The sequence below is a fragment of the Syngnathus leptorhynchus genome, chromosome 6 (genome assembly GCF_054491065.1).
Source record: "Syngnathus leptorhynchus isolate UIUO chromosome 6, UIUO_Slep, whole genome shotgun sequence".
Lineage (NCBI taxonomy): Eukaryota > Metazoa > Chordata > Actinopteri > Syngnathiformes > Syngnathidae > Syngnathus > Syngnathus leptorhynchus.
Window position 1 is genome coordinate 9461899 of NC_141200.1, and position 15656 is coordinate 9477554.

General features: G+C 40.0%; 1 protein-coding gene across 7 annotated transcripts in view; it reads right to left on the reverse strand.

The window, feature by feature from the left end:
• The window catches only part of mical3a (microtubule associated monooxygenase, calponin and LIM domain containing 3a), a 61355-nt gene that overhangs the window by 35138 nt on the left and 10561 nt on the right, over window positions 1–15656 (reverse strand). For all 7 annotated transcript variants that reach the window (XM_085913631.1, XM_085913626.1, XM_085913630.1 and 4 more), the window contains exons 2-16: window positions 8235–8643; window positions 7622–7829; window positions 7393–7509; window positions 7195–7296; window positions 6467–6622; window positions 6069–6169; window positions 4230–4487; window positions 4032–4147; window positions 3555–3681; window positions 3085–3178; window positions 2380–2527; window positions 850–1046; window positions 650–768; window positions 507–569; window positions 36–212 (exon numbers count right to left, since the gene is read on the reverse strand). In XM_085913631.1, the coding sequence (XP_085769757.1) occupies window positions 36–212; window positions 507–569; window positions 650–768; window positions 850–1046; window positions 2380–2527; window positions 3085–3178; window positions 3555–3681; window positions 4032–4147; window positions 4230–4487; window positions 6069–6169; window positions 6467–6622; window positions 7195–7296; window positions 7393–7509; window positions 7622–7829; window positions 8235–8513 (2262 nt within the window). In that variant the 5' untranslated portion in view covers window positions 8514–8643. The remainder of the gene's footprint in view (window positions 1–35; window positions 213–506; window positions 570–649; window positions 769–849; window positions 1047–2379; window positions 2528–3084; window positions 3179–3554; window positions 3682–4031; window positions 4148–4229; window positions 4488–6068; window positions 6170–6466; window positions 6623–7194; window positions 7297–7392; window positions 7510–7621; window positions 7830–8234; window positions 8644–15656) is intronic.

Sequence of the window (15656 nt, forward strand, 5' to 3'; positions counted from 1 at the left end):
GAAAAACAAAATTCCACAAACTGTAGTGTTCATACCTGTCTTTTCAGTCCTGAACCCTGCGGGGGAGCGTTTTCCTCAAATTTGGCAAGCAGCTGGGTAGCCATAACCTTGACTTTATTGTTGTTCCCCCCAGCAGTAGAGTCCATCTTCCTCTCCGACAGCAGTACAGGAACAGCCTGTCTGTCCGCCCGACTAGCCTTGGAGGCTTCCTCCTGAGAAATAAATTAACCATTTGTTTTGTTTTTGTCATGAACTACACCGTATTGTTATTATTTTTTATTTAGTAAAATAGAATAAAATCATGCATTTGCAGATTTTTCAATTCATCCCAAATTCACTGGAGTTCGCGGTACCCCAAAACTCACCACAAGGCCGATTAAATATCACACTTAAATTTTCAGGTTCCCATTTTTACAAGATTTGCATGAATATTGAGTGTGAGCAATGTTAATGGTCTATCCATCCATCTATCCATCCATCCATCCACATGCTTCATAAGAACTCACATCTTCAGACTGGCTGGTTTTTCTCCTCTTCCCCAAACTGTCAACCTCCTTCTCTTTTTTGTCCTGTTGATGAAATATCATGCTATTTCTCCTGCGGCCACAACATATTTTTAATATTCAGATATTTAGGTTGCAACTCTGACCTTGGGGTTACGTTTCCTTGAGATTGCTATGCTCTGTCCAAGTTTACTAAAGAAGGAGATGGGCGATTTGGTGCTTGCCATAAGAGCAGCCTTGTCTTCTGGACTCAGATTTTGTTTATCTGAAACATAACACACACACACGTGGGATTATAGATCATTCTGTTCTAAATGCTGACATATTAGTACAATCTCATTCTCACCTCCAGGTGGCACTGTGTCCTTAAACATCTCATAGAACTGACTGAGGTACATGACCATTGAAAGTTTGTCAGGCTCCACCACAGATGACATCTCCTTGCCAGTCATGCACGGTGAGATTCCAAGCTCTCGCTCGGCCACGTCAAAACCCAACTGGTTGTTCTTTTCCTGGTCTCGCTCATCCAGAGTGTCAAAGTCACTGTGCGTGGTGAAAAGGGAAAACAACAACAATGAAAAAAGTTGATGAGACTGAAACACGGCGTAATGAAACAAAAATGTGAAATTCAATCCTCAGCGTTACGTACTCTTGCTCATTGAACTCAAGACTCAATATACAGTGGAACCTCAACTTACTAATGTGTCAGTTTTGTGGCAATTTCTGTCACAAATTTTGAGCAATAATTTGAGGTACAAGCAAATATTTGTCCCTTGTCTGAACAAAAGAACTGCCTTATATAATTTACGGAGACATGATGAACCTTATCTAAACAGTTGGATTCGATTTGTGGCCATAATGCATTGTGGGATTCTAGGTAAGGTAAACAATTTTAAGCTAAAAAGAAAAATACTAGTATTTCCAAGATGAGACTTTGTCATCGGTTGCTGCAGACAAGACAGCGGCGGTTGGAAATTCACTCTCACCCACTCATACCACTCAGACAGCGAGTGTGTATTCAGAGAGGAAGAGCGTGCTCCCCTCCAATTAATTTACGAACGCAGCCTATGTTATAAAACAATCAGCAACTCATGCTTGATCTGTTTCCATCTGCCCAAGGCAATGGGTTCCGGTACTTCTTTGTTTGGGGGTTTCTGAAAAAACAAATGGCACATTTGAACAACGCTGAGTCTCGGCATGTCAGTCTGAAGCAGCGGGCTGTCTGAGAGTATTTTCAAACGCACCCAAAATAACAGAACTGGGATTTTGGGTGCAAGTCAAAGCTCTCCTGTTCTTGGCCTCTCTTTTTGTAAATAAAATATCCTAAATGCAGATTCTGCTGAGGATAATGCAATCCATATGTTTTATGTGGCACACAAATCTCTCAATGTTTTTACCATTTAGAAAGAGTACATTCCATCAAGCACTGAATGGAGTCTCTGAAACCTAATTTGACATCGTTTTACACAGTATAGATGTAACATTCAAACTCCCAACTCTGAAAGCGGCTGTGACGACACTAAAAGCTTTTGTTAACTGCTATGCTGCCTCGAGAGACCATTGAACTAACATCATAGCTCGATGTGCGCATGCATGCATGTGCGTGTGAATGCGATTAAGGAGGAATGCACTCTCAAGGAGTCCATTATGAGTCGTGTCTGTCACCTCATTACTGATGCATAACAAAAAAGGCCAGGTCCAAACCAGACAATAAACAGAATTATGCAATAAACACAACAGGCCGGTCACAGCAAACAAAACTAAGATTTAACCAATCTAAACTGGGCAGAATATATAATTGAAAGTGTGGTGAAAAAAACACGCTGTGCCAAGTTGCTATCCTTGGTTTGGGCATTTGCGCAATTCAGATACTCACATGAGATCTGGCCTGTATCGGTGGATGAGCGCGCACAAGGCAAGGCCGCTCTTCCATGACATGGTGAGGTCTTTGACGCAAACATTTTTGTATCCTTCTGTTTGTCTCTGGCACCAATTGAGGAGTTTACTGGACCGAGCGATGGATTCTGAAAAGACAGGAGAATACATTATTGCATTATCCCTTAACATGGATGACAACTATTCTTGCATAGCACTGTACATACACTATAAGGAAAATGTAATTGGACACCTCTTGATTAAATTAGTTCATCAGGAAATGTAATGAACCATTAGGAGTCAAATGTTCACAGCCATAAAGATGACATGGGATGCAAAGGTTAGGAGAGGATGCAGAACTCAAATCCTTGTTGAATGTGTAAATGAATGAAAGTAGAATGTAATGTAATCAGTCGATGATTAGTTAGTACGAGGCAAAAGTATTTTCATGTTCCAGCAGTTACGACATTGCTAATCTTTGAGCATAATGTAGAAAACCACAAATTTGTTAAAACTATTCCTCTCCGAAGAGCAATATCATGCATTTGGGTTTGTGTTACCTTGCAACTGCTTGTCAAGCAGACAATTGTCTACAGTGGAAATAGGCCAGCATTACATAATTACTTTGGAGAAGAATTCTTTACTAATGAATTATGAAATTGAATTATGTATTTGTATGCATAGACAAGGTGAAGAAAATACAAACCATTCCTGGTCAACTTTGGTGTTGATGAGTTGATCACATTCTCTCTTTCTATGCGCATTTCTGCCGACTCTCCTGTGTCTATGAGGTGCCTTACCTGCAAATGAATAATTTTACAAAAGGCAGTTAGAAGCTCTGAGAACTAAGGTGAAATACACAACAAATTGACAATCGACACTTGCTACATTTTTTTTTAATATTCAGAACAATTATGAAGTGTTAAGGGCATACTAAGTTAGGGTTTAGGGGTTTGTGTAACATTAGGCAGCTCTGCATTTTTGCCATATTCACTGTTCTGAATTTGAATTCACTTGAGGCACAAAATACAAATTTTGACTTGTTCATTGTGATGTGAAACATCTTGTTTTGAGTCCTAACTAAGTAGTATAGTAAAAGTTTATGTACTGTGTTTTTGTACGTCGATAGTGTCTTTTTGGTAAACATTAAAGATATGCGTTTGTTGTCAGACTCACCTGGCTAGGTTTGAGGAAGTTAAGGCTAATATTGGGGTAACGTGTAGTGGGATCCACGCTGTATTGACTGAAGTTCTTGCTGACATTTTCTGGCGTGGTCTGGGGCAGTAGACGATAAATACTCTCCCTGAGTAAAGAGCAGACGTTTCAAAACAAGTAGTCAACTTCATTACTAATCCGATACGTTGGATTACTTCAAGTAAGACCTAACTTTGAAAAGCGGCCATATTAGCTCCATATAAACCTGTTATATAAGCGTGCACACAGGACACAGCTACTGAAGAGTCACATTCCATTCAGACTCACTTTTCCTAATATCAATAAGAAAGGTGTGCATGAGGGTTCAAATCACATACGGGCACATGTCTGACTAAACCACTCAAGATTAAAGAGGTGTGTTTAAAGAAGAATGTGAGAACGTGAGAGCATGAGTGAGTTGAGTTTGGTGTGGCTGCATCAGTGTATATACACACCCACCTCTCAGAGAGCACTTCTAAAGGCTGTTTTCCCTGAGCCCAACTCTTCACCATCCAGCCAGAGTCCATCGCTGCCAGGAAACCTCGGGCAATGCCAGTACCCATTGGCCAAAAGGGCTGCGGACATCAGCGCATTTAGCTACCAAATATGGCCACAGAACAGCAAATACAAATGAGCAGCATTGTGATGAGCACTCACCTCCAATAGGCTGTCTCCTACTAACGCCACCAGTAGTTTGTGGCCATGGCGCTGGCGCACCATGGCGGCACTCTCCGATGCATACATGCAGGTAAAGTCAAACATGGCGACATCGGGTTGGCCGTAGTGGTTGATGGCAAAATCCAGAGTGGGAAGCTGGTGGTTGGTTGAGAAATCGGCCGCCTCACGGGCGTAAGACAAGAGGGCTACCTGATCCACATTTGCCCTGGAAAGCAGCAGCTCTGTGTCCGCATAGTCCTATGAGAGTAACAAAAAAAAGTAGTTAATTATGACTCTTATATAACAGAAACTCTGAATTTTCTTCCTGGGTGATAAGAAAAAAAAACTGAAAAACAGCAACATGGGACTTCCTGGTGGTACACCTTCTATAGCCTGCAGATACCACCTCATGCTACCTACCACATGCCATCATCACATACAATTTCGTAAAACTATCATCTGCAGCGTTATACCCACCAAGTGTGACCGATTTGGAGTTACATTGGAATTTTTGTGTCCTCTTTATTTACGAGTTAAAGTATCTACGGCCTCAACCTATTTTAAATATGAGCGTAATATGATATGTAATGCTTGATACATGAATTCAGCTGAGGTTCTGGCAAATTTAATTTACCTATGATAGCAATTAAAACGTAACCAATTGTTGTTACTAAACTGTATCAATGGTCTCTATCGATGATTCAACACAATATTATGATATTGCAGCTTTTACTGCCTACCATGGAATGAAAACCACAGCAAGTAGTAACATGATCAGTATGTAGAGATGCTTTACTGCACAAGAACATTGCAGTTCCAGTTATGTCAAGATTACCGGGAGTGTCAATCTCAATGTGGACTGAACAATTTCAAAGGTCATGAATTCAGACATACAAAGTATTGGGGAGAAATTGTGGAAGGTGCATTGCATGGTAAAAGGGAAAATGAGTAAGAAATTGCATGGGACATTTGATGACCCCTGAATATCACAGCTCACCTCTCAGACACACACAAATTCAGTAGCTGTCATAAATCACTGTGCAACTCAGCATTTTGAGCGTTTGTGTGTTGGATGAAGTGCTCTTCACAAGTCTCTCAAACATGTAGCATCAAATCACTGCATGCTTTGGGAGTGACCTGTTCTCATTCCGGGCGGTAAGGGGTACATTCTCTGGGCTTCGAGCTCTCAGGGTGTCGAATGCCAGGCTGGAACTGGTGGAAGGGGGGAGCAGCCGAGGTTGTCAGTTGATATAGTCTGACGGAATTATGTGGCCTCGCTTCTCTCCTGCCAACATTTTCCCTCTTCCCTTTTCTCTCTTTCCGTGAAGCAGAGGATAGTTAACTTTGTAGAAAATGAGTTATGTTTCCACTGCTTTTAAGTGGTTGTGCATTTTTACAGTTACCTCTGCCATGCTTTTATTTACTCCAAAAAAAGATTTTAAGCAGAATGGCAAACAGTTTTTTTTTTTTTTGTAACACACCTTTTAGGTGGTTTAGAACCAAAACACCAGAACATAGCCGTGACACACCTTGAGGAATGTTTGTACAGGAAGGTAGACGAAGTCTTTTTGTGCTTTCCTGTGGAAGTGACTCAGGGAGAGGAAAGAAAACATCTGTATCGCAAGGGGAACAAAGACTAAGTCTGAATCCTGGCTATAGTTGGCTTGCTTAGACCATTAGGCTGTTAGGGAAAGCAGAGAGGACTGAAACAATAAATCGGTGTCAGCCTGGACGTGCGTGAAGCTACTGTCTATTAGACCATTAATGATATTCGGCAATTGTCCATCAGAAACACACAAACACAAGCAAACACAGACAATCAGGTTTTTGATCACTCACATGCAAAATGACTCCTTTCTCCAGCAGGCTTTGTTTTTTGGCAGTCATCACAAAGTAGTGCGTGTCATCCTTGTAGTAGACAATGTTTTCAAGATCAATACCTAAAATAACCATTTGAAAGGAGTGTTAGATACCAAACACAAATTGTTTCCCCATTGCAGCAGCAGACTACTATGCCTTCGGCGGAGGACAATAGAGGCAATTATACGACACAGAACACATAACAGAGCTCCGGGAACATCGCCATGTCAGCAAAAATGTCGACACAACTGGTATCAAAGCTTTATAAATGGACAGACAAATTAGGGAGGGTGATGACTGAGAGCTGAAGGTCTGATAATCAATATCAAGTTATTGTGTTCTACTCTACAAAATTGCTAATTTTCTGCAGTTCCCACCTGTCGCTTCTCTGAGGTCTTGAAAGAACTTCTGATTGAAGATGAAGGCCACTCCGCTGATTTCTTCAACCTTAGCCTCCGCCGTCGTGTTCCTATTGATGAAATTTGCCGTAATGGCGATTGCAAGTTTGCCACGGAACTCCTTCCGTCGAAACCCTAGATGACAAAGCAGATTAGCATTTTAGAGGCGGAATAACCTTCCATTATTTATTTTGTACTATTTTTCGTATTTCATACCATCAGACACTTATTATTAATAACAAACAGCAGATAAAGAAAAAAAAAAAAAGATATTTTGATTTTTCAATTATTATTTAATTAGCTCTATAAAGTGTCGGAATCCTTGTCCCTCCAAAACCATTACTATTTTGGAAACCATAAAAATGGCATGTTTCTTGAGTCATTGATATTACATGACAGCAAAGCGATTTTCAAAACTTTAAAAGACAGACAAACTTTAACAGACCCGGGTGGGGACTGCCTGATGAAGACATTTGTGAAAAAATATTAAACTGACCAAATTCAAAGAAATCAGGATATGGCCGGACGTCAGCAAATTACAGTATGAAGCAACAAAATGTACAAATTGAGGAGGTGTATGAAATGAAGATGAGGTGTTCACAGGTTTGAAAATGACCAACAACCAAGAATAATGGCGCCATAAATGTTTTCTAACTTGTTTAAGAAGCCTGTGCTCATGGCTGAAGAAAGAGAAGACTACAACTTGCCTGGCAGCGTGTTTCTCCTTCCATCTGCTCCAATGATTACATCAAACTCCAACTCGTTGACAGGGTGTGTCCTGGGGTGGACCTCTGCCCTCCAGCCTATTCCTGTGAACACACACAATGTGCAGTCACATAGAAACACAAGATTAGAGAAAAATTGTTCATCCAAAGCACTTTTCATTTATATGACGTTTGACTCACTTTCACTCTCCTGGTCCTCAGGAGGTTCAATAAGCCCTTTGAACTCTGCGTTGACATGAATTTCAATGCCCAGGAGGAGAGCAACTTTGAGCAGCATGAGCTGAAGTTGACGAATACCTACAAAAACAATGACAGAATCACTCCTACAGACACGAGTCAACAAATCATTAATGAAACGCAAATTTATCAAATACTTCAAAACCTGAGTGGACAGCTCTCAGCAACTTACTGATATGATCAATTGCACCGGCGCAGAATTTTCCATAGAACTTCTTGGCCCCAAGGCCCCTGAGGTCCTGAATGGTAAAGGGCCAAAGATGTAGCACATTGTTCCTGGAGAAGGCATCCCTCTTCTCCAACAGGACTACTTTAGCACCCAGGAAGGCGAGCTCGATGGCTGTTCGTAAGCCACATGGTCCGGCACCAATGATGAGACACTAGTGTCAAAAAGAAATATAAAAATTAATACATTAATCAACAGCAAATTGATTATCAAATAAATTGCCTCATTTTAATATTCAAGTAATCTTTTAGAGCCATAAAGATTGCCTAAACGTTCTGATTGCAGGCTCTCAAAAGTAACACTCACATTTCTCTAGTCTTTCTTAAAGGTAGACTGATTTATCTTTTTGTGTTTAAGCAAATGACGACATTGGTACACATCTACTTTTACTCTGGAAAACAATGACTATCGATACTACTTGCGTGACATTGCTTAATTATTGTTTAGCTGTTTTTTTTTTTCATAAGACAGGTGATGAATTGAAAACAAATCTGATGCTGAGAAAGAATGCCCGGGATATCCAATGGTTTGTCAGTGATGATTAAAATATGAGCGGTACCTTTGAGTTGGTACAGGCACGACCTTTCTTATACTCTTTCTGGCTGGCCCTCTTGTCTAACTTAGCCCAAAGTGCTTTGGCCTTCCAGTAGTTGAGCTTGGATTTGAGTCTGTGGTAAAATACTCTGTACTCAGTGGGCTTAACTTCCATGAGATCGCACAGGTCCTGGAAGGCCTTGAGTGTGCCCTTGCATGTGGTTGCCTGGACAAATTTGTCAAACAGGACATGGGACTGGTTGACTCCTTCTCTTGCGGTTGCATTGATGCCTCCATCCCCCATGGTCCAGACACACAAGGCTGATAGGGCCCTTCACACCCCAACTGGGGTCTCTGGGTCCAACCTCAGCCCTGTATGATTTCAGTTTCTCTCCAGTGGAAGATTCTAACCCCCAGCCTCAGGCGTTCTCATTCTGTCAGGAAAAGAAAAAGAAATAAACTGAATGAAACTTCTAATGTGTGGGAGTGCATGAACCAAAATCACATGCTTGAGTCAAGAAAAACAAGGAAACAGCCTTGGTAAACCTTCCAGTAGCCAGCTAAATTAAACATTAGTAAATCCAATACAAACAGAAACAAAACATTGTATTCTCGATGCATTGTGTGTGATTTGGTGAATTTTTGCTCTCTATCAAGCTGGGTAGGAAAAAACTCCATATGGAATATGTTAATGAGACATCTGTACATTACATCTACCAACTAAAGAACATAAGCCATCTTGCAAATATAACATCTCCTGGGAAGTCTTATTTCAGACATTACTGATGAACTTTACTTTGTGTAAACCTCAAGGAACCTTCGCAACTAAATCAGCTGGTGAGACAAACAATCAATGTTAATTTTAGGCCACCCCACATAAAAAGCTCCTGATACAGACGTGACTTTGTAAAAACCCTCTTCTCTGGCTCAGAATGGACGTACCACACACAAGGGTTTTGAAAAACACAAATCCAAATAGAAAACACACATGTGCCTTATGATTCTACGAGACATATCAACTCTAATTTAATGTATTCAAATATGGAGTAAGGGTAAAAGAAAATTACACTAAACTTAATTGCAAGATGGTGATGAAAATAAATAATAGAAAACACAAAAGTGGCTTGTTTTCCTGATTACATGGTGCTTTAGTCTAAAAATAAAATGTCAATAAACCACTTGCACATGTTGCACAATTACATATGTTAGTCTGGCTCGAAAAAAATATTGAACAAAACACCTATTATCATTAAGGTATAAAAATTCAGATAAAGGTGAGATCAATATGAGGAATACCTGAAGGCAATGAAGGTTTGGGATGGCACTCTAAAAACACAAATAATACTGAACTAAATGGTTTACCCACTACCAGTTTCAAAATAGCTGGGATGACTGGGCTTACTGTGTGCATTGGCACATATCCTTAAATGGCATTGTGTCCTGCCAGGCCTATGCTCCGCAGGCACCCTGGAGATGAAGTGTTCTATTGTGACTCTTTTCCTTCGCCGGTCATCTAACGGTAGAATTGCAAGAGGAAAAAGAATACTTTCCTTCTAAACACTGGGTACTTTACCAAAAGGGTACCTTGTAGCAGACAATTAAGGACATGAAATTTGTGCAAGGCTACACCCAGTTGTTAGTTTAAGTCATAGTTGAACTACTAATGCAGAGTTTGGGAGTGGTTTATTTATTCAGCACTTGTCGTAGGTCACCATGGTAAAAACAGGCCTCTTCTTTCTTGTATCATGAACAAAAGGTGCCCAACAAGTCATATAATAATAAGCTCGAGCAGAAAACTCTTTTTCTTCAGCCTCTCAATAGTCCATGACTGCTAATTTCTTATTGATATGCCCCATTTCTACCATTGCAACATGCAGTTACTCATCAAGCTACACATACAACCTGGAAAAAATACTTGATGTGTTATGTGTTATTGGGGTAACAATGTCTCCGCCGTGTGGCCGCATGAGCGGTACATGCAAGAAAAGTGCAAACAAGCCATTTATCAGCTTTGTCATTTTCGACATTATCAGGATTCTTTTCCACTTCCACAATCTCAGAATGACTTACACACAGGCCTGAGAACATTTCATTGTTTCCACTTCTTCCCTTCTTAAAAATAACCTCTTAGTTGGAAGACGACCACTCTCCTACTGAGACATGGCGCCCCACAACGTTCTCAAATCACAAAAAGAAGTTTATGTTGCAACAAGAATGAACATCACTGCATTTGCATGGAAAGAAACATCTGATACCACAGTTGAGCTATCACTGTGAGATATATAGCAAGTCGACAGTAAGATTTGCTTGAAGAAATTGTGGAAAGTTTCAAATTCATCTCAAATCTACTAAACTCTTGCCATTATTTATTTACATAATAATAAAGTTATAGCAAAAAGGAATGAACAAACCAACTTTGACTTTTGAACCTGACGAATTCAGCAGCCTTGCAGGTACAAATTTCAAACGCCCGGTGCCCAACCTAAACACATTTTGCTAAAGTTTTGCAGGAATTACTTTTTCACTAAATGAAAAAAAAAAAAAGTTTAAGAACAAGAAAACAAACAGTTTGCAAAAAAAAAACAAGTGTGGTTTGATTCATCGGTACGCAGGTTTATTAAATGTATTTATAATGTATTTTCCAAATAGGTCTTATCACCTTTTAATTGTTAAATTTTAAATAAAAAACAGCACTTGTTGCCACGCTAGTGGAGTATGCACAGCAATATTACAACAATATAGTCAATTGATAATTCTGGACATTATGAAATATTATACATCGTCTCTAATCATAACAGTTTCCAGCAGCTTCCCTGTGAGGACCCTCTGGATGCCTTTTGTGTGTTTCTGTACTTTTGCACTATTTTCTGACTGTCTGCTGTATGCGCACTTGCTCCATTTTTGCTCCTATTTATTTATTTATTTATTTATTATTCATTGCTTTTATTTATTCATTGTATGTGCCTTCTTGTTTTTACCTTGTGTGTTGTTTATTTGAATGTTTTGTTTGTCCGTGGACCAATATAATATATATAATATGTCTTGTCAGCGTGGGATAGGAGGAAAAGAAATTTTGATCTCTTTGTGTGTCTTGACGTGAAGAAATTGACATTAAAGCAGACTTTGACTTTTGACTTTGAGCTGGCCTGCTGTGACTTTTTCCTTTGTTATTGTCTTTGTCGCTTTGCTTTGATGACTTTTAACTTTCACACTTGTTGGTTTTCTTTGTGGCACAGTTGTGGCAGCCTTTTCTAGAAGCCTGTTGCGACCCCGGGATCAATAAAGTATATATCCATCCATCCATACATCCATCTATCTATCTTCCTCATCGAGAAAATTGCTGTATTCAGTCTTCATTTGAATCATAAGAGCAAGCATGGCAACTATGTAGCCCAAAATGACTGAACCACAAAAGGAATGAAGCAAGTATGCTGGAGGACTGACGCTCAGGCCTGCTACTATCAATAGCACAAACTGCTTATTCCCTATCTTTCATGCATGTGGATTGCAGTGTTTCTCATTTGCATCAGCTCACTGCAAACACTGCTATGGCACTATGTCATGGATCTGGTTACCCGCGCACTCCAATGTTACCACTGAACTAGGATATGTAATCTAAGACTATGTGCAACAAAAAAAAATCCTTGTTCAGTATATGTTTTAAAGCTTACCAATCAAGTGTCGATTCCCGAGATGAATTTACATTTACAATCAACAAATCAATGTTTGGATTAGACCTTTAAAATTCATTGAAGATGGACAAAGATACATAGTGAATTTTCCACACTGACATCTTTTTTTCAAGAACATTCTTTACAATTGTTCAAGATCTTGAGATTAAAACAAAATAAAATCATCTGAGAACCCATTATTCATATGAATGAAGTTGATACATTTCTAAATCATGAAGGAAATATACTATATTTATTGTACATATCTGAAAATCTGAATGTGTCTGATGCAATCAACTTGTTTGAGGGGACAAAAAATGATGGCTTGGTAGATGCCATAATCCCATCACATCACCAATTGCTATCCCTAATCTGGTGCGTGGGCGAAGCAAGCTGCTCAAATGACAACATCCGTTTGTAGACTGTCAGATACAAAAGATGATTTTTACTATCTATGATGGAGCAATGCTACATTTGATAAAAAACTGTATATTTTGAGTGTAAAATCCTTCAGTTAAAGGCCATAATAATTTAAAGGATTTAAAAAAACAACTCAAATACAAATTGACAGGGCTTTCGGATTGGTACTGAGTCCTGTGGCATATGGCAAACTGTCAACTAATAATGAAGAGACGTTTAACAATGCACATTGCTAAAACAAAGCTACAGCATCCATAATTTTATGCAAGGATCTGCACCAAACACACAAAAAAAAGAGGGTGGTCGACTCAGGTTAAAGATACCTTCATCATCTATGCAGGCCTGGAAAATGCAACGAGGTCCTTCAGTCACAAGCCAAATTCTTTAGCCAAATGGCGGCTTGAGAATCTTACATTCTAAGCCAACAGGGGACCAGGCCAGATATATAATACGATCAGTGAAACCTGAAGACCACAACAAGCAGGCATATAAATATCAGTAATACTGTTGACGGGATTTGTTTTCATCAGCAAGACTGTCGCGCAAAGGAACCAGCTGCTGCAAGACCTCCACATTCAATTAGCACTTATAAAGTTACCAAGAGCATCATTATCCCACAAGGGCATCCTACACATGCTTGCATTGATTGTTTATGATATATACACCCCAGATTTAGAGAAACTCACTTTGAGCAGTAAATAAGAGAGCATGATCTTGAAATGCAACAAGAGATAAGAACAACATTTTTAAAGTTATACATGGAATAATATAACATGTCCAAATGGTGCATACAATGCAAAGTTCTGAATAGTGCATGCTTGGTTCCAGACAATCAGTGTCATTCATCACTCGGAGTAGGAAGAGCAAGACTGGAGAGCTCTATTACAGCGTTCAAGGGTCATCTTACTGGCAAAATGTAAACACTCATTGGTCTACTCTGAGAAATGCATTCAACTTAATGTCCTACTTTTGACCTCCATGCATGGGAAATGGCTGTGCTGTAAATCTAGAGCAAGAGCTTCAGATCAATTAAAAAATGTTGATAATATCACAAATACCGTTAGCAGTGTGATTATTATTTATTATTATTATGTGTTTTTCAGATGAGTATAATGACAGGTTAAAAAAGCAGTAAGCAGCAGGTGTCTTGTCATTTTTACACAACACTGTGTAGCTTTTGCTTTGTGTTTTGGCGTGAAACATGATATGATGTGACATGAAGCCTACAAATAGTGATCAGGGTCTTCTGAGTTTTGGATTACACTGTGAAAAGGTGAACCAAACACAAGCACTGCAAATATTTTTTCCACCCGTGCATTTTCAAGGAGCGTTCTGTAAGGCTAAATATGACAATAATTCAGAGGAAGCACCATGACAGAGCACGTCTTGTGTCATAAACAATAGTCTGGTAGGCTCCACAATGTCACATTCGCAGACACCATGCACATTCCCGTTGGCCACAATTATACACTTTTGAAGTTGATGAATTTATCTTTCTGAAACAAATAAAGCTGTACAGCATTCAAGAGAAAGTCAACCCCCAAATATTCTTGACAATAATATGTAGTGTGTGCCCCCACGAGTCTAAACACGGCATTCTGATTAATATCGAGTTTGTAGAATATGAGCTAAGCAGCTAAATTCATCCGTTACTATCCAACAAAGGGGGCAAACATTTTGCCACTTGCTGTCAACTCAAAATCACATCACAGTTGCCAAGGTCTCATGTCACAACTAATCACAGATCATCTTCAGAAAACTGATGGCAAGCTTCCTTGTGACAACACGCTTCATATCTAAAACTACAGTACTGTGGATTATGATTCCTGAGCAACCACAAACGGCCTTTAGGGGATATTAAAAACGTATTCAAACTAGAAACAATGTAACAATGCAGAGTACACGGCCTCATTTGTTATTCGTCATTGGTTCAGATACTGTCAAACTGTGGCATAAAAAATCCTGGTGATTAAAAAGGTCAGTTCTCCCCAGCACTCATTAGTACCACAAAAGACATCTTTTGCTGATTCAGACCATTAAGTCTTTGAAGGAAATATTATCATTAGAATTATCCAGATTCGATCATTTGAGTGGAAATCAAGATCAATCATCTAATTTTTAGGTGACTAATCAGGTTTTTAAACTTCTCAACATTGATGTCATCATGAGACATAATCATCCTGAGGTACAATTTTTTTTGCCAAATGTAAGACCAATCGCTTGTTTTTACCTTATATAATTTAGTGTAAAAAAGACCAGACCAAAATCCATATCCATGGAAGTACTGGGATTCCACGTTTTTTCAAGCTCCATTTTTTTTAAGTCTGGTTGTACAACAACTATGTTGTCGAACCTCGCGAGATGAGCCGAGAAGAACCCCCATGCCAACTGACTCCGTTCGTTATTACATTCTCGTTACTCTGAGGATTGCATCAACTCTAATCATGCCTCCAAAGGAAGCAAGTGGGAGCAGTAAAGTCATCCTAAAATACAAAGACGCTCCTAAAGCAATGCAACAGTGAGCGCCCGACACGCTGCGGTTGCGCGATTGGACCAAATAAGCTCCCTGCGCACTGAGGTCCACTTAAATCTTGAAAGGTTCATCAGGACTTTAAAAAATATTTTCTAAATTTTAGCGACTGCACTGTCACAATAATGCGACCAGCGCAGTGCAGTTGCGCGGTCGGCGGCGCGCTACGGTTGCGCGTTCGGCGCGCTGCAGTTGCGCGATCAGACAAAATTAAGCTCCCTGCGCACTGAGGTCCGCTTAAATTTTGGAAAGTACATCAGGACTTTAAAAATATTTGAGAAATTTCAGCGACCGCCCTGTCACAATAATGCAACCAGCGTGTTTCAGTTGCGCGGTCGGCGATGCGCTACGGTTGCGCGTTCGGCGGTGCGCTGCAGTTGCGCGATTGGACAAAATTAAGCTCCCTGCACACTGAGGTCCACCTAAATTTTTCTAAAGTACATCAGGACTTTAAAAATGTTTTCAAATTTTCAGCGACCGCTCTGTCACAATAATGCGACCAGCGCGGTTCAGTTGCGCGGTCGGCGACGCGCTACGGTTGCGCTTTCGGCCGTGCGCTGCAGTTGCGCGATCGGACAAAATTAAGCTCCCTGCGCACTGAGGTCAACTAAAAATTTGGAAAGTACATCAGGACTTTTTAAATATTTTCTAAATTTCAGCGACCGCTCTGTCACAATAATGCAACCAGTGCGGTGCAGTTGCGCGGTCGGCGACGCGCTACAGTTGCGCGTTCGGCCGTGCGCTGCAGTTGCGCGATCGGACAAAAATACGCAAATGAAAAAATGCTTAGAAAAGGTGTTCTTTTTCCATTATTTGTTATGGGAAA